This window comes from Pogona vitticeps, chromosome 12 (genome assembly GCF_051106095.1).
Source record: "Pogona vitticeps strain Pit_001003342236 chromosome 12, PviZW2.1, whole genome shotgun sequence".
NCBI lineage: Eukaryota > Metazoa > Chordata > Lepidosauria > Squamata > Agamidae > Pogona > Pogona vitticeps.
Window position 1 is genome coordinate 23,711,887 of NC_135794.1, and position 17,840 is coordinate 23,729,726.

At 45.2% G+C, this 17,840-nt stretch overlaps 1 protein-coding gene across 6 annotated transcripts in view; it reads left to right on the plus strand.

Annotated features, from left to right (window-relative positions):
- Positions 1-15,675, plus strand: part of BNC1 (basonuclin zinc finger protein 1) — a 51,386-nt gene extending 35,711 nt beyond the window's left edge. For 4 of the 6 annotated variants that reach the window (XM_020790034.3, XM_072981736.2, XM_072981735.2 and 1 more), the window contains 4 exons: positions 5,141-5,243; positions 6,657-6,892; positions 8,253-10,159; positions 11,886-15,675. In XM_020790034.3, the coding sequence (XP_020645693.3) occupies positions 5,141-5,243; positions 6,657-6,892; positions 8,253-10,159; positions 11,886-12,576 (2,937 nt within the window). In that variant the 3' untranslated portion in view covers positions 12,577-15,675. Of the gene's footprint in view, positions 1-5,112; positions 6,893-8,252; positions 10,160-11,885 lie in introns of all 6 variants that reach the window. The other 2 variants (XM_078381154.1, XM_072981737.2) reach the window with 2 other exon arrangements.
- The last annotated feature ends 2,165 nt before the right edge of the window (positions 15,676-17,840 follow it).

A 17,840-nucleotide genomic window follows, 5' to 3' on the forward strand; every position in this document is an offset into this window, starting at 1 on the left:
TGTGACCGGTTTTATCATCTCTGTATCTTAGTGTTTGTCAGTCAGTCAAGGCATATCCAGATGGAGGACTTGTTCCTCCTAAGGTCTTGCTTTGATGTGTTTGGTGCTCTTTTTTAACCATCTGGATGACACAAGGTTTAACCTGACATCTCCAGTGTTTTTTTTAATATTAATATGATTATTTTTTGCTCCTCCTGAAGGCATGGTTTATTTTCATCTGATTTTTGTTCCAGGTGATAGAGATCAGCTGAACGGTGCTCTTCCCATACAGTTTGCTTCTGTGTCAGAGGAAGCTTTTACTTAGCACCAAAATACTTCTTTAAAAAAAATTAAAAACTCTAGTAAGGAAGTAGATTTCTGAGGATTTCCGCCCCCAGAAGGATTTTGAGAATGAGCTTTTTTTTTTCAGAGAGAGAGAGCTTAAAACACTGCATGAAACTTTGGTAAGCCTCACGTTTCTCTGTGGCCAACCCTGAGCAATGGGGGAAAACTTTTACCCCCTCTGTTAAACCCCACCCCCTTGTAAAATGCAATTTTATTTGCTTTCTCCAGTGGGCCAGTCCTATCATTGGGCAAACTGAAAAAGATGGCAGGCGCCACACAGTAGGGTGAGCAAGCAACAAGATTTTGAAGGGCAGGGCCGTGTGATCCGTATGACCTAACCAGCATCCTTTAATTAATTCACTCTCCTCAGGCATGGTGGAAGATGTTGTCCTGTCACCAGCACCAGAGGTAAAATTCAGCTTTTAGTTTCCTCGAGAAAGATAAAGGTCCTACCAGGATAAAGAAAGCAGTAAAGACAGAAAGAAGTGGTAAAGCAAGCCTAGAGTGGTCGTTCGACTAGATAATTGGGGTATAAATGCAAGAAATAAATAAAATAAAGAAAGAAAGGCAAATTTGTTTAAACTGCAACTGAATATAAGAAAAACCAAGTCACATCTAAAATACAAGGAAAACCCCTTCATATTCAAGGTGACGACTAGCGAGGGAGAAACTAGAAGGGAGAAACACGGGAGATGCTGATGCAAGCTAAAACTGATAACTATAACATCACTAGAAGATGAAAGAGAAGACATTTAAGGCAGGGAAGGTTTCCTTGACTGCTTAACCCTGTTGTTCTATCCAGGTATGGACATTATTACTATTATTTATTTGATTTATACCCCGCCTATCTGGGCAACTCATCCACTCTAGGCGGCTACACATGTTCGAGGCCCCTTCTTGTCCAGCGGCTTCTGGACCTGTATTTCTGAACTCGGAAAGCGAGCACTGTCCATGTCCTCCTGATGCCTCTCTTTCATCCACTTGGGTGCTTCTTCAGGGAGTTCATCAGGAACAGACCTGGAACAAAACAGTATTTATTAGTTTGGATTTAACGTGGTTAGTCTTCCAGGCTCATAGGAAAAGAGTAAGCCACCTATTGACTGCCCTTTTGCTGTTCTTTCAGTGAGTGGAAGGTTCTTGGTTCTTGGTTACAGTTTAGTGACCGGTGTTTTCTCCTAATTTTTATTATCTAGTTTTACCTTATAACAATCTCAATGAAGTTGAGAACATGCTAGGCTTGAAATGTTCTTCCCCCATGAAATTATCTTGCCTGCCATGATCTAATTCTGCACGTTATGTAATTAACGAGCGAGTGCATTAAAAAGCAAAGAGCCGATTCTGCCCTCCCGCAGTACTTTGTTTTCTGGGCAGCCGATCAAACAACACTTACAAACATGCTGTCCACACCCCGCAAAATTGTGGTTTGCTTTGGTTTTGCCACTCCAAAACGGGCGAGTTTCAATCCCGACCCAAGGGGACGAGTCCTCAGCAAGAAAGGTTGTCAAGTTGGGGTGAAAAGGTGGCATTTCGTTACCAAGAGTTAACTATTTAAAACTGTTTGCCTCATCCTCAAGAGAAGGTTTTATATTAAATTCTGATTTAAATTGTGCAATAGCCTGCAGCAATACGAGATGGTGCAAAACTATTGTGCAACTCTTGAGCACTGTAGATAACATCTTAGCGACATCTCCCAATGAGTTTACGTCAGATTGGGATTCTGTTTTTCCATATTTTCACCGGTACAACACTACCACCCACCCCCCAATTTCTACATTTTAATTTTAGGGAGGGGCTGAAATTCACCGGTACAACACCTGATCCGTAGGGATGTCCAAGTCAACCCCGGGCGGGCGTCGGCTGTTTTGGCCAAGACTTTCTCTCCTCTCTGTTTTATGCCAGTTTGGGCAGGTGATACAGAGTTAGGGAAAGTTGCTGTGAATCCAGGTGAGCAGTAGAGGGATGGTGTGATTTAAGCAAAGTCGTTTTTAAGATTCCAAAAAAGAAAGGAAGGAAGGAAGGAAGGAAGGAAGGAAGGAAGGAAGGAAGGAAGGAAGGAAGGAAGGAAGGAAGGAAGGAAGGAAGGAAGGAAGGAAGGAAGGAAGGAAGGAAGGAAGGAAGGAAGGAAGGAAGGAAGGAAGGAAGGAAGGAAGGAAGGAAGGAAGGAAGGAAGGAAGGAAGGAAGGAAGGAAGACCCACTGGTTTAAGCTGTGCTAAGATTCACCAAGGGTGGTCACAGCTCTTGTACTACAACACCCACCCAACATGGCCAGCCAAGCCAGTGGTATAAACAACAGATGTTTTAACAGCCTCCGGAGGGCCACAATTTGAATTTTGAGTGAGCTGCCCTTTGCCCATCCTGGCTATGAAAATTGGCGAGGCCCAGCGCAAAGCAAATGGGTAAGGAAAAGATTTCCCCCACCTCCCACTTCCGAGTGGTGGTTTTCCTATAGGCACCTGCTTGGCTACTGGAGCCATCGTAGGTGGGACTCGAGAGGCCGTCAGACTGGGCTGCCTTGGATCCTCCTCACGGCTGATTTTCACAACAGTTGCTGCTGCATTCCACTCTGTGTATCTCTTTTTACATCCATGACATCTCCTCATAAACAGCTGATATAACTATAGCGCCCTCGGCCGCCCTTCTGTCTTCGTTTTCGTTTGTTTGTGGAATTATCTGTGCATTCTTTTATTATTTTAGTTTCTACGTTTTTTCTTAATTATGTAAACTACCCCAAGTAATATTTTACTAAGTTGGGCAGTCTAGAAGATGGATGGATGGACGGACGGACGGACGGACATTAAGAGAAACAAGCTGCCCAGTAAACAGTTTTTGAAATTAGTAAGATGTTTTATTTCTCGGGCGATCTTTTTGAGATTTTTCAAGGAGTTTCCAGGTTCAAGGAATGAATGACACAACTACTGAGTCCAATTAAAAAAAAGGGGGAGGGGGAATCCCAGCTGCAAATTAGCTAGAAGTTCAACCGATTCATTCTGCTGTTGCTCTCTCATCATGGAGAGATTGGAAAAGGTTTCTTACCAGACCTCCGTTTTCAACCTGAGGCATCTTCCTTTGCTCGCCATGGATCCTTTGGGGAATGTTTTGGGAACAGATACTTCAGCGTAGGCTCCCTTCACTGTAGTTTTGCTTTGAGTATGTTTTGTTTGAACAGAAACAGCCCTGCGGTGAATATTCAAAGCCAGCGAAGGGGATGATGAACCCAGACCAAGGGAACAGGGCAACTGGCAGATTTGTGGGACGTGGGATGGAAAACAGACCCTTATCAGACGTCCCCATCAGTTTCTAGATTAAGATGGAAATTCTTTCCAAAGTGCAATTTAGGTCATTAGAACATCTGAATGCCAAATCCCCTGCTCTGTGTACATGACAGAAAAAAAGAGAGGGATTTACGGCTTGTGCTAAAACAGGGACACTGCTTGGTGCCATAGCCAGGGTGTAGGCAAGAGAGGGTTTCTACCCACCCCCCACCTTAGGAATCCTTTAAAAAAAATAATTAATTAAAATGTTCCCTCAAGCTACTTCAAAATTTTGGGCCTCTTAAAATTGCAAAATGCCCTTTCTTCTCCCACTTTTAAACTGTTTCACAAAACTGTCTTCCTCACCAGGCATCCTCTTCTGGATATATGTGTGTGTGTGCGTGCATGCGTGTGTGTGTGCGCACGTGCATGCCTTTGTCTAGATGCCTCAGCCTCAGAGTTCATGCCCCTTTATCAAGCATAGGAGGACAAGTCCCTGCCCCAAGGACCCTCCGTACAGTTTAAATATTGACAAAGAGAAACAACAAGTCGAGGAGAGGAGGGAAAAGAATACACTGCTCCTTTGGTGACATCTACTGAAAGACCCCCTGAACAGGTTCACACCCTGCCTCTGGAGTAAATTTGGGGTCTGGGGTCCATCCCCTTCCCCTCACATGAAGCAAACCTATCAATAGAATTGTTGTTGTTGTTGTTGTTGTTGTTGTTGTTGTTGCTGCTGCTGCTGCTGCTGCTGCTGCTGCTGCTGCTGCTGCTGCTGTTATATACCATGTTTCTGCAAAGCTGCATCAGAATGCTGGATTTCAGTCACTCAGTGGTTCCCCTCAAGGCAGGGGTGTTGACACGTCTGAGTCGCTGGAACTAAGTCCCAAGTTGCATGCCCCAGGTTTGAGTCCTTGTTAAAAACAAACTCTCCCACCCCACCCCACCCCCCGAAAAATGGAACGGGTGGGTGGGTTCCAAGTTGCAAGTTGAGTCTAGGGCACTGAAAAAATATTGTTGTTGTTGTGTAGTCGTTAAGTCATGTCCGACTCTTCATGGCCCCATGGACCAGAGCACACCTGGCCCGCCTGTCTTTGGCCTCCCTGAATTGGATCAGATTCATGTTAGTCGCTTCACTGACCCTGGCCATCCATCTCTTCCTCTGTCGTCCCCTTCTCCTCTTGCCTTCACTCTTTCCCAACATCAGGGTCTTTTCCAAGGAGCCTTCTCTTCTCATGAGATGGCCAAAGTACTGGAGCCTCAGCTTCAGGATCTGTGTGTCTTGATGGGTGTTTTGTGACTTCAAGGGGAGTGTGCTGCTTCGTTTTGTTTAATTTTTGCAGTGATTTCTCAGATCTACAGAATTCAATCCACTTTCACTTTTAATCCCATCCTCTAATACGGAATAGACCATATACGCCCAATGGTCTCTGAGGAACCATTGACTACAGCTCCCATCAGCTGCCGTCAATGGTGGACCAATAGCTGGAGTGACACGTGTCTCCAGCCACTGGGCAGATGCTAATGATCTCTTAGCACCTCTATCTGTTTCCTTATCTTCCAGGCTATCCGATGCACTCTGGTGAACTGCAGCTGCCAACAATTCAAACCGGGGAAAATAAACCAGCGACAGTGTGACCAGTGTCGGCACGGATGGGTGGCCCATGGTAATATCCCACCGTGTGGAGGAATCCCTTTCCAACTGGAAGCTTATTGGACAACAGATCAATATGGAAATCTTGTTCTCAATTTATTAACAGAGATATTACAAAAAACTCAGGCGTTGTCTATAGACTGAGGAACAGACATGATGCCAGCTTTGCAATTAGGAGCAGAACTCTCTCAAGTGTAAAAAGACATCTGTTTTTTTCTTACTTTGAGATTTTTGCAGCTCCCCAAGTTGCCAGTGTAGTTCCTGAGAACTTTGAAAAGATGTGTCTTTGGAGGGATGGTGTTGTGCCACCTTCTGATTGCAATGCTGGTGCTCATCTATTTCTCCCCCCTGCAACCCAGGTTGAATTCCTTTGGGACCATATTTTGTTTGGTTCGAAATCCGCAGCAAGCGCAGCCTTCCATCCTTCCAGGCTCTATGTCCTATGATCAGATGCAGCCTTAGAGGACCAGAAAATAATAACTCAACTGTGAATCTGGTCTAGGCTTTAGCTCTCCAAGGTTCTGACTCCGTTTCAGGGGTGGGTTTCAGCACCGTAGAAAACGCCTGCAAAGTGTGGACCAAAATGCAGATGGGATTCATTGCTTCTGTACTGTTGGGGGACCCCCATTGTCCTGGAGATACTGGCAACCTGAGATTTCCAGCGTGCTCTACCCATGAGGCAGTCTCCCTCTCTAGCAAAATGCTTTGTGGCTTCCTGGACTCATGCCCCCCCCCCCCCCGGTGAAGCCACCTTGAACCAGTACTCCAACAAACTCTGGTCACCCATCCATCAATATGTAGCGGATCACTGGCTGAAATGCAGAAGGGACCTAACATTCTCCCACATAATCTGTTTTCCGATGATAGATTCCCACGACAGGGAGGCAGAATGTGATAACCCTGATCGCCAAGCAGACTAGTATTCCATGCTTGGATGGAGAGGTTTATTATTTGCATTTCTTTCTAGGCTTTCTTTTTAAAATTCTGCAAGTGTTGGTATTGTTGTGAGCCACCAAGCCGCTTCCAAATGTCAGTGACCCTAACAAACATGTTCAAGCTACATGCGATGTTGGAGCAGTGATCTGTCATTGCTACCTCAAGTGGGTTTCCATGGCTGAACCGGGGATTTGAACTTAAGTCTCCTGAGTCTTAGCTTGGCACTCGAATCCATCACACCACACTGGCTCTCTCTGGCTCTTACTCTTCTGCAAGCAGGGGTTAAATAAGTCCATTTTGACATACCTGGCAGGAAAGGGAGGCATTTCCTAACATTCTCAGTCATAAACATTGCCGTAGCCATAAACAGTGTGGATTTTGAACCAAACAAATACATGGCTTTTATCTCCATTTTCTTTTTTTAAAAAAAGCTTTTTGCTTCATATCTGGGAATATATGAATCCTCATTGCCTTGTTTTTACCTTTACAGCTTTAAGTAAGCTAAGAATCCCAAACTTATATCCGACCAGCGAAGTGGAAATAGTTCAGTCGAATGTGGTTTTTGATATCAGCAGCCTTATGCTGTATGGAACCCAAGCAATTCCAGTCCGCCTCAAAATTCTTTTGGATCGGCTCTTCAGTGTCTTGAAACAAGAGGAGGTCACACATATCCTCCATGCGCTTGACTGGACATTGCAGGACTACATCCGTGGTTATGTCTTGCAGGTGAGCTTCTCCAGTTCACTTTTGTCACTTTGATTTCCGAAGTTGAAATGTTTGCGAACATTCCAATGGCACCAGAGCAGTTTGGCTAATCAGGGCAGAAGCTTCACTGCCATTCTCAGGACTCCCCGTCTAGATCTTCCTGATATATTTATCGGTTTCAGTGAGGTCATTTTGAACTTTGCGAGAACGGAGGGCAGACGTTTGCCTCCCCCCACCTCTTCGGTCGGCACTCTTCTTTTAACATAAAGCAACAATATGATTTATGTTATGACGCCCATGAATATTTAATAGGTCTGGATAATTTTGCTTTTTAGTGTTAGGATTAAAAAAAGATGGGCTCAATTACCTTGAACCTCTTTTGCATGAAAAATTGATGGCCAGCCATTCTTCACCATCGTAGAGAAGTCTCGCGATGGCCCAGTGGAAACTCTCCAAAGGCCATCAAATACATGTGCTGTGATAAAATATTTATAGTAGTTATTGGGGGAAAGTTTGGTCTGCTTGGAGTTTGAAAGAACTCCAACACTCCAGTGTAATTACAGCTGTGCTCCGTGAACACTGGCGAAGGATCGATACTAGCTCGTTTGTCCTCTGATCTTAGTAGCCTGGGAAGATTATTAAACTTGCAATGCAAGAATACATTACTTCAATGTGAAGCTAAATCTTCTCCTTTGCTCCGTCTCTTCACATCGTCCTTACCTGTGTCACGTGTTTTAATTTTGGTGGCACAGCAGCAAAACACTTTGTAAAGGTCTGTTCATGATCAGGGAGCAAGAACTAAGATGTTAAGATGATGGACAGGGAACACGTTATAAATCCCTGTAGGCTGCCTTTTCAGCCAAGCCATTGATCTGGCAAAACGACAACACCAACCAGAAGTAGATCCCCACCAGTTTCAGGCCATGGTAGTGATTCGAGGCGAGTCCATTTCTTCATGCATCCACTACATCTCATCTCTCAACCTGCTCCCAAAGTCGCTGCTTCTTTGCAATCCCGACACCAAGTGTATGCAAGATGTACCTTTTGGGGCCTTAACTTCTACCCCAAGCAAACACAAGAGATGAGTTGCCACCCTTTGGTTTCCTAAAGAGACAGAAAGAAACCGTGCTTCCCTAAGACCTCTTTCCTCCAAGCAGGGGTTCATTTGTTACCAAGTCACCCCTTTGAATTAAGAACAGAGAAATGTGTAAATGTTGAGATGTTGGTCAGCAGAACAGCACAGATTTTGCTGACACCTTGGGGTGCTAAATATAATGAAGGAACTGCTCTGCCTTAAGAGTCTGTGAGAATTGGATGCCAAAGATGGTGTCACTCTTGTACTTATGGCATTGCTGTTGGGTTTTCCTTTTATCTTTTCAAGGATGCTTCCGGAAAGGTCCTGGATCACTGGAGTATCATGACCAGCGAAGAGGAGCTGGCTACTTTGCAGCAGTTCCTGCGTTTTGGCGAAACCAAGTCCATTGTGGAGCTTATGGCGATACAGGAGAAAGAGGGTCAGTCCGTTGTCATCCCCACCATGGCGACCAACATGGATATCCGGGCATTTATTGAGAGCTGCAACCAAAGAAGTCCAAACCTTTCCACAGTCTTGGAGAAAATGAACCCTGTAAATATCCATCACTTTGAAAACCTGGTCAACAATATGGCTTTTATGCTGCCTTTCCAGTTTTTCAGTCCCATGCCTCCGCCTCTGATAGGCTCACCTCCCGAAAGACTTCTGATGGAGCAAATTCAGGAACACAGCAAAGAACTGAAACAGAGCATCCACACGCCGTTTTCTGAACACACCTTCTTAACGTCCGACTCTTCATTCCAGGCAGATAAAGAAACAACCGCAGCCAGTCCCGGTACCCCTTTAAAGCCAGAAGAGGATGATTTACTCACGGATGTGGCCTCTCCAAATGCATTCCCAAAGATGGACAGAGGCCAGGTATCTCCAGAGAGCAAAACAAAATCCATGGATAAAAACGGCCCCGGGGCAAGGAAAGGGCGAGTTTTTTGCACCGCTTGCGAAAAGACGTTTTACGATAAAGGAACCCTGAAGATCCATTACAACGCTGTCCATCTGAAAATCAAACACAAATGCACCATTGAAGGTTGCAACATGGTGTTTAGCTCCCTACGGAGCCGGAATCGGCATAGCGCCAACCCCAACCCGAGACTCCACATGCCCATGAACCGAAACAACAGAGATAAAGATCTGAGGAATGGCTTGACCCTCACTGGACTGGAAGAGAACAGACAGGCAGACTTTCCTCTGTTAGCCCCCGAGAACCGATCTGTTCCCGGCCACGGGAGTGCTTCTTCTGAGCCCAAGGGACCATCAAGTTTTCATGGCACCGGCCAAAACGGCATCCCCTTTCCAAACCTGAAAACGGTGCAGCCGGTTCTTCCCTTCTACCGCAGTCCGGTCACTCCAGCTGAGTTTGCGAATACACCAGGCACCCTTCCCTCGCTCCCTCTGGTTTCCTCGTCGATACCCGAACTCTTGGTTTCCAACGAACTGCCCTGCGAGGCAATGCCCAAGAAAAAATCCCGTAAGTCTAGCATGCCCATCAAGATAGAGAAAGAAGCTGTGGAGGCAGCCAAAGCGACCGGGGAAACTGGCAGCCTGGAAGAGGCGCCATCGCCACAGGCGGTAAGTGAAGGGCCTGAGGAGAGGGGCCAGACTAGGGTAGACGGCGCCATGCCCCAGACTGAGGAGAAAGACCCCCGGCCAGGGACATCGTGGACGTCCCTTCCTGGAGGGCCAAAACCCATTAAATCCATCAAGCCAAATGATACGTGCCTCAAAGCGGATGACTTTCGTTGCTCCGAGACAAAGGATGAGCCAGACCAAAGTACAGTGCTTAAGACAATTTCCAGTGAAAATGCAGCCAAAGAGAAAGACCTGCACAGTGACAGGATCCAAGCGGTAACAGAACCCCATGGCGATAATCAGGGGCCATTGAACAACAACAGGATTCCTGTCAATGGCCTCTCTGAATTGGAGCACCGCTTCCTCACTAAGGGTGGGTTCTGCGCCCTGTCCAGTAGGAGCGTGGCCATCCCTGGTTTTGACGCTATGAAAGATATGGATCGAGTCAATCGAGGTGCGCTAGGGCTTCTGAAGGAAGACAGTCGCTTCCACTGTGACATCTGTAAGAAGACCTTTAAAAACCCGTACGGTGTAAAAATGCATTTCAAGAACGTCCACCTGAAAGAAATGCATTTTTGCACGGTGGAGGGTTGTAACGCCACTTTTCCCTCCCGTAGAAGTCGAGACAGGTAAGATGACGATGGTGCTCAAAACCAGTGCGGGTTTGTGTGTGTGTCTTTAAAAAATAAAAACAAATATGCCATGAAGGATTGTGTGCAAATACATTTTGAAAAAATGCCACTGTGTTGTGTTTTTGGAAGAACGTGAAAGGAAACTTTGTGTTCCCTTAGACCAGAAGATATTCGATAAGGAGTGTGGTGGTTTGAAGAGTGTTAAGTTGTGTGTGAGAGAGCAAGAGAAAGAGTGCACACCTGTGTGTGTGTGTTTGTGTGTGCTAATATTTTCCCATGTTAAGCAGGCACCTCTAATGGGTTTGCTCAGAAACAAATGTATTTAGGACTGTAGCCTTCGTCAAAGTTCATAGTATATTTCTAAATCTCTTGCATGGCACTGTTTTTTTGGATTTTGATTTTGGACTTCCATTCCCATGATCCATAAACCCCTAGGGCTGGTGGGAATTGTAGTCTTAAGAACTCCTAGTTGTCCATCCTTGAATTGGAGGACTATGCAGATTTTCAGTGAATATTTACACCAGTATTTGGACTTCCCAGCACCATAATGAATCATTTCAGAGAATGGTATAGCTTCTACTTCTACCCCTCGCTGGACTTTGCTTAATGATGATTAAGAACTGTTGCAAGTTTGTTTACGTTGTTAGATTTCACCCAGGCAGCTCTGGTTCAGAAACTGCTGGGTCAAAACCTTAATTCCTTCTCGCTGCCCTGTCTCTCCAGTTTTCTCTGACTTCATTGCACTATGCAGTGGTCAAATGTGTTTTACTGTGTTAGGCTGTAGACGCAGATCTAACAAGAAGCTGCAACAGGGTCAACTCTCTGCAGCCTCTTAGCCTCTTGCACCAGCTGCTCGCAGGCTACTGAATTACCACCATGAAAATGTACCCAGTTATTCTGAACCGTAGGAATTTGCACTGGTGTCTGTCTAAAGATCCATTTGGGTATGCAGGCTGTTGGCACTATTTCAACCTCATACGCTGCCTTTAGTAGGTCTAGCTAGGAGGGACCTTTCTGGGCTGGGGTGACTGTTAGTCAATCCAGTAATCCAATTGTTCCTTCACTGCCTCTTATTCCAAATAGAGCCACGCCTCTCTGCCTAAGTGTCCCTTGCCCTCTCTTTTAGTCTGCTGGCAGTTAGCACGCAGTTAGCAGTTAGTGAGCACTTAGTGCCATTAAAATACAGTTTGCAGGGCTCTGCTGGAAGCAGGCTGTGAGTTTGTTGAGACCTGTTGCTACTGAAAGCAATCATTTGTGTATAGTATGCTGTTTATGATCTGTTCAGAACTGTGAGTAAATGAAACATTTTATTCTTTTTCTTACCAATGGAAAGAGGATTTTTGAGACAGTAAGTGCCAGTTGATGAGACAAGGAGGGGTGGGCTACTGTGAGGAGATTTGAGGCTAATTCTGCTCTGTAAGTCTCTGCACTTTTGCTGCACAGCTGGAGGTTTTTAACAAAAATTCAGAACTCTACGAGAGAGGCTGGGTCTGAATGGGAGTTGGCATTCAATACCCTAAGGAGAGCATGTTCTACAGCTTTGCCCCCAGGTTTCTGGTCCCTGTCAGTTGGCTCACTGTCGTTAAAGATACAACAGCCAATTTTTTGGCAGGATATCCAACCTGGGGCCAATTCTTTAGATTAAAAACCAGGCACAAGTCTTTCCAATCTGTTTTGCCCAGACAGTTTTTGACGCCCTTGATCCTTTTCCTTATTTCCCTAGACACAGCTCCAATCTAAACCTTCACCACAAACTTTTCACCAAAGATCCTTTGGAAGCAGAGACGCATCATTTCAACGCCACTTGCCTCTTGAAGGACTTGGCCAAAGAGGTTTGCCCAGAGGACTCTTCGAAAAGACACGTCGTCGGGCAACCGACGTCCGTCATCTTTAAAGGGATGAACAGGACCGGCAGCCTGGTGTTCCCGATGAGCAAGATGGGAGAGCCGTGCCCCGTGAGCTACCCGTACGACTTGGTGAATGACGGTGCTGTTCTGGACCTCAGCAGCACCTCCAGCATCAAGTCCGAGAGCAGCGCCCGCTCCTCGTGGGATTCCGATGGAGGCAACGAGGACGATCCCATCGGTGTGGAGGGCAGCCCGGAAAGCTGTGGAAGTAGCTGCTTAAACCCCAGCGACGAACTCTATCCAGACTCTTCCCTGATGGAGAGCTTGCCCCCGGGATTCCCCGACGCCGCTTCAGGTTTGCCCATCACTTGCGACCTATGCCAGAGGAGCTACAGCAACAAAGGGACGTTCAGGGCCCATTACAAAACAGTACACCTCCGCCAGCTTCACAAATGCAAAGTTCCCGGTTGTGACACCATGTTTTCTTCGGTTCGTAGCCGAAACCGGCACAGTCAGAACCCCAATTTACACAAGAGTTTGATCAGGGCAGTAAACAGTTCCCAGTAAACCCTTCTCACTGTTCCCTTAGTGAGTGACTTTTTCCTATATACAGCATTTCAACCTTAAAAAAATAATAATAATAACAGCATATTGCTGGAAGATGTGTTCTTTCCTTTACATAAAGCCCCCATAAAACACAGGGCCAAATTTTCCTTCCATTTATACCAGTGAAGTTGTTTCACAGAGTCTTTTTTTTTTTTAAATTCCCCGCAGGCATTGTTTAATTTTTGTTTTGAAAAAATAATATAGTAGGTTCTTACGTGGGCAGATGTAGAAATTTGCTTTAAAGGAAGGCAATCCTAACAGGATAAGGACAACATTACTTTATAAGCTAAAGGTGCTCGCAACAGATTGCCATTGTGAGATGCAATCAAGATAATTGTCCTACTGTTTTGTTTACAAGTTAATTTGCGTGTGCGTTTTGGGAGGTCTTCTGGTAACCTCTTCTGGGTGTGCCAAAGGGTGGAGTCAGAAGATCTGAAGCTTGTCTTTCCACTCTGGAGATGATGATGCTGCCCAGGCCAAGCTACATGTTACACAAAGCTCGTCTCTCTAACCTGCATCCTAATGTCTCAGTATTTTACCTTCTTCACCTGTGCAAGGAGCAGCCGGGACACGGGATGCTAGAGCAGTGGTCCCTGACCACGGGTCCCCACGCGAGCTCGGTGAAAACCCGACTCGGGGATGAGCATTTCAGCAGTGAGCCCACGTTTTCTGTAGCTTGTAGCTCTGCCTCTATTTCATCCTTACAGTATTAAACACAAAGGTACTTCCCTATATAATTTATTACCTTGAAATCCCTTGCATGGCGCTGTTTTGTTTTGGGGTTTTTTTGTACTTCAGTTCCATTTTTTAAAAAAAAAATTCCCATCATCCTTTACCCCTAGGACTGATGGGAAGTATAGGTGATAAAGCAAAGTTTAGCTTTAGGGTATAACATTCAGTTTTGGAACTCCTGGGGGCATTAGACATATTTGAGTATCGGTTATCATGGAGGGGGGTTGGGGGGAAGGTTTGGTCTGTCTTGGTTTTTTCCCCACATAATATTGGCCGTTGTTTTTACGACTTTTGAAAAAATGCAAAGCCCAATTTCTTGAAAGAAAAGAAAAGAAAAGAAAAGGAAGGAAGGAAGGAAGGAAGGAAGGAAGGAAGGAAGGAAGGAAGGAAGGAAGGAAGGAAGGAAGGAAGGAAGGAAGGAAGGAAGGAAGGAAGGAAGGAAGGAAGGAAGGAAGGAAGGAGGGAGTAAGTAAGGAAGATGTCTTTATTACAATCTATGAAGACATTGGCCCAGGTATGGATGGCCTCTGCCCAGACCAGCTGCTCACAGGTCTGTTGGGGAAGTGGCTTCCACCATTCCTCGTCTTTAAAATGTAACGAGAGAAGCAAGCCTGAGGAATTGTCTGAAAAAGCATAAAAAACAGCTCTTTGATTAGTCTCTCTTTTTTTCATTATTATCTTTAAGGACAACTGGTTAATTTTTGCAGCCCCTGAAATACATAGCTCCTGGCACAATACAATGCTTCCAAAAACTTTAATGAACCACACGCAGGACATCCTTTTAAAAAACGTAATGTGTATTTTTATTGCACTTTTGGACTGCTACATCAAACACTGGAGCGGAGTGCAAATCTTCCAACGTTTGGCAGGAGGCGACGTTAAGACTATGGGGCACATTGATAAACCGATATATCTTGTATTGCTTACTGTTGTTTGTTACTAAGGAGAAAATATTGGTCTTTTGTTTCAAGAGTAAGAGTCCGTTGGCCTTGTTAACACTTTCTTTTATATACAAGCATTGTTTGGCACAAATATATCTATGTTCAATATTCTTGTCACTGTACATACCCGTTTTCCACCTTACGTTCTATGCACTTAATGAGATTGGTCTTATGTCATATTTAAAAGGAACACTTTTATAGTATTTAATTTGCAACCATGTGGCAGCATTCCTGTGTATTTGTATCTCGTGTGCCAGTTTCACTGTTTTGAATAGTTGAAATCCTAAATCACATTCTTCCCCCCACTGACGAAGCCATTCGATTTTGTTGTTGTTGTTGTGTTTTTTTAAATCAAAATGTTGCTCCACGATGATCCCCAGACATGATGGTGACTGAGCGTTTTGTGCCGTGCGAGGCAAATGTGTTCAGAGTTCTTTGTGGTTCCTTAGACTTTCGTTTGTGGTCTTTGCAGTTCACTTCCATTTCACCTTTCTTGATGCTTTTTTTTTAAATATTTTTATATTTTGGCACGGTAACAGAATTGTTTAATTCAGATCTGGGCCTTGGCGGCCATCTGCAGTGAGGAGGAAAGGCTGTCTATTTCCTCCCGGGGTTTCATTTTCCTCTTCACTAAAGTATTCCTAACACAATCTCCTCTCACATATCACACAGCAGATTGAAAGGAATTGCGTATATGCGCTGGCGCAATACCCCACAGCGGGCGGACACTCTTTGACCTGCCAGAATTTGGGCTGAAGGCAACCCATTTCCATTCTGATATGTGGCAAATTCCCAATGGCAAAGGTCGGAAGCGTCCTTCAAATCACTGGCGGCGACCCAAGAACTGGTTATTTTGTTGTCAGAAGTAAAACTGAGGGCGACCTCGAGAAAGTTACTTTTGTGGAACTCTAAATCTTAGCGGAAGTTACTTTTGTGGGACTATGACTCCCCCCCAGCATGGTCACTAGAGATGTTCATTGGGGTATTTAATCTAATAGTTTTAGATTTCCCCCAAAGCAAGTCTATCTAGGCTCGGAAATGATGAATATCAAACTTTGCTTCGTTATTCTGTAGAAGTCCAGGAGCTGCAGACATTTTTTCCATTTATTTTAAGTGGTTTTTATGTTGTCCCTTTTGCTGTTGGTAGTATAAATATGCCTGTTTAATTTTTAAGGATTTTTTTTTACATGAAAGAAATCTGTGCTGTAAATGAAACTTTGTAATGCCCAAATCTCTTCTCCTCTCTCTCTCTCTCTCTTTCTTTCTTTCTCTCTCTCTCTCTCTCTCACACACACACACACACACACACACTGTTCCACCAAAGTAATGCCATTTTGTATTTCTTCAGAGTTTTCTACATGTTAATAAAAAGATATAATTAACACCTTCTGAGTTTCTCCAACCCAAAGGCTCCCCGAGAAAGCTAGAATTTAGCACTCAATGGTCTTGGGGCTGCTGTGCAGGGCGCTGGATGAATCACACACATATCCGGCCAATATACTTTGTGGTAAGAAGGTCAGAGGGCATTCGACCCAGGGAGTGACTGCCTTGCTCCATGACCGGAATAATCTCTCTCCTAGCTCCCATCCCTTTCTGGACTGCCTTTCCCGGGGGGCTCAAGGTGTTTTGGCAGAGTTCAAATAGGGAAATCATGGCCTCTTCTCTTTCCTGTGGTAAGAACAAAATGGCGGCTTGTACATGGCCAAGGGAGTGGAAAGAGGCTGGAGGGTTGCCCAACCATCTGGCCGTGAAGGGAAAGGTCTCTGTGGGGTCTTTAATGGGGGGGAAGGAAGACCCAGTTGCATACTGGCCCTATTAGCACAGTTTACATGGTTAAATAAGCTCCCTCATTTATAGGCTCCTGAGGCCGGAGAGGGGAGTCTGCGGAGATGAATGTAGGCAAGCAGCTGTTTTCTATTGCCACACCTCTTGTCTAACATGTAAACAGCCCTCCTCCAAATGTACTGATTTCACAACAGCTGCCTTCAGGTCCAGGTGGGGTTTTCGCTTCTGATTCCCAGATTTATTTATTTTAAGGATCCCTCCCCTTCTCGGCCTGACAGAAAGAAATGTTTTGCTCTGTACCTTTGGGGAGTGGACTTCTTTGGGCCGCCTCTGTGTTTTGCCTAGCAGCTTCAAAAGCAAATATACATCCACATGCGAGAGCATCAAAGGGTAAGCAGACTTTGTACATATACCATTCTATTGTTCTCAGGACAGCAGCTTGGGAGTGGATTTGACACGGCTCCTTGCCAGGACATGGATTCAAGCACATTGAAAAAAGCATCCAGTCACACTAAAACAACTTCTGAGGATGAAGGAAGTGGGCACCCTCGGGGCAGCTGGCAATGCCCGGTGCCAGGGCCCACGGCTGGTACCTCTCCTGAGCAAGCAGAAGAAGAAGGCAAGGGACATTTCGATCTGGATTGTTAACCTGACATGCAAGTTTCTCCTCCTGTTCTAGGATAAGACTAGTCACTCATATAGCATGCCTGGAAAATGCATACTTCAAGTCACAAATCAAACAAGCCTCTCTTTCTTAGTGTAAATAAACAACAGAAAGGAGGATTTGAAGAAAGAAAGAAATGTGGAGGGCTCTCTAACCTCATTGGTCTTGTTGACACCCCCCCTCCCATGAAAGGAGCTGGTGCAACATCAGGAGTTGGAAGACTTCCCCGAAGAGTCTGACTTGGGTGCCTGGCAGTCTACTCGGGAGGAAGGGGTGGCTCGCACAACTACCTTCCTGAATCAGGCTTTTGCTGAGAACATCCAGAGCATCCAGGTAAAAGTAGAGCAGGTTTTTGGTAGGTGGAGGGAATGACAGCTTTTGATACAGGATCTCCAGGCAGAGAAAGATTTTGCTTGGATGGACCATGGTATGGAATCAGATGGGTTGGTAGATTGGGTGTGGGAAAGGAATTTCCTGAGTGCATTTGCGCTATGCAAATAGAACAGTTTGATACCTCTTTAACCAGTGTGATTCCATCGCGTCGTCTCTTGGGATTTGTTCTTTGGTGAGCTGGTTTAAAAATATCTGCTGGATCGCTCTGCTGCTGTCCTTCTTGGGACATTCATTAGACCAGTGGTTCTGAACCTTGGGTCCCCAGATGTTCTTGGACTACAACTCCCAGAAATCCTGGCCAGCATAGGTAGCGGTGAAGGTTTCTGGGAGTTTTTGTCCAAGAACATCAGAGGACCCAAGATTGGGAACCACTGCAAGGAATCCTAATCTATGCGCTACAAGTCCAGCAATTCCACAGAATGAAGGTTCATAATTTTAAGTAATATTAAATGGCCATAACAGTGCAGCATAGACAGGTTTGCCTTCTCAAAACACCTGGCTTATGCAGCAATTTATTTGGCACTGAATTCAGGTGAAACAAAACAAAGGAAGGGGTTTAACCCATGACAGAGATCTCTGCCAGATGGCCCTTGGCAACTTTATCCTACATAGCTTCACTCCCACACCCCTTAAAGAATCCATAAAGGAACGTGTTGCGTGCATTTATAAAGCTCTACGTTTTATTCCTCTCCCTGGAAAATTGTTTAGGC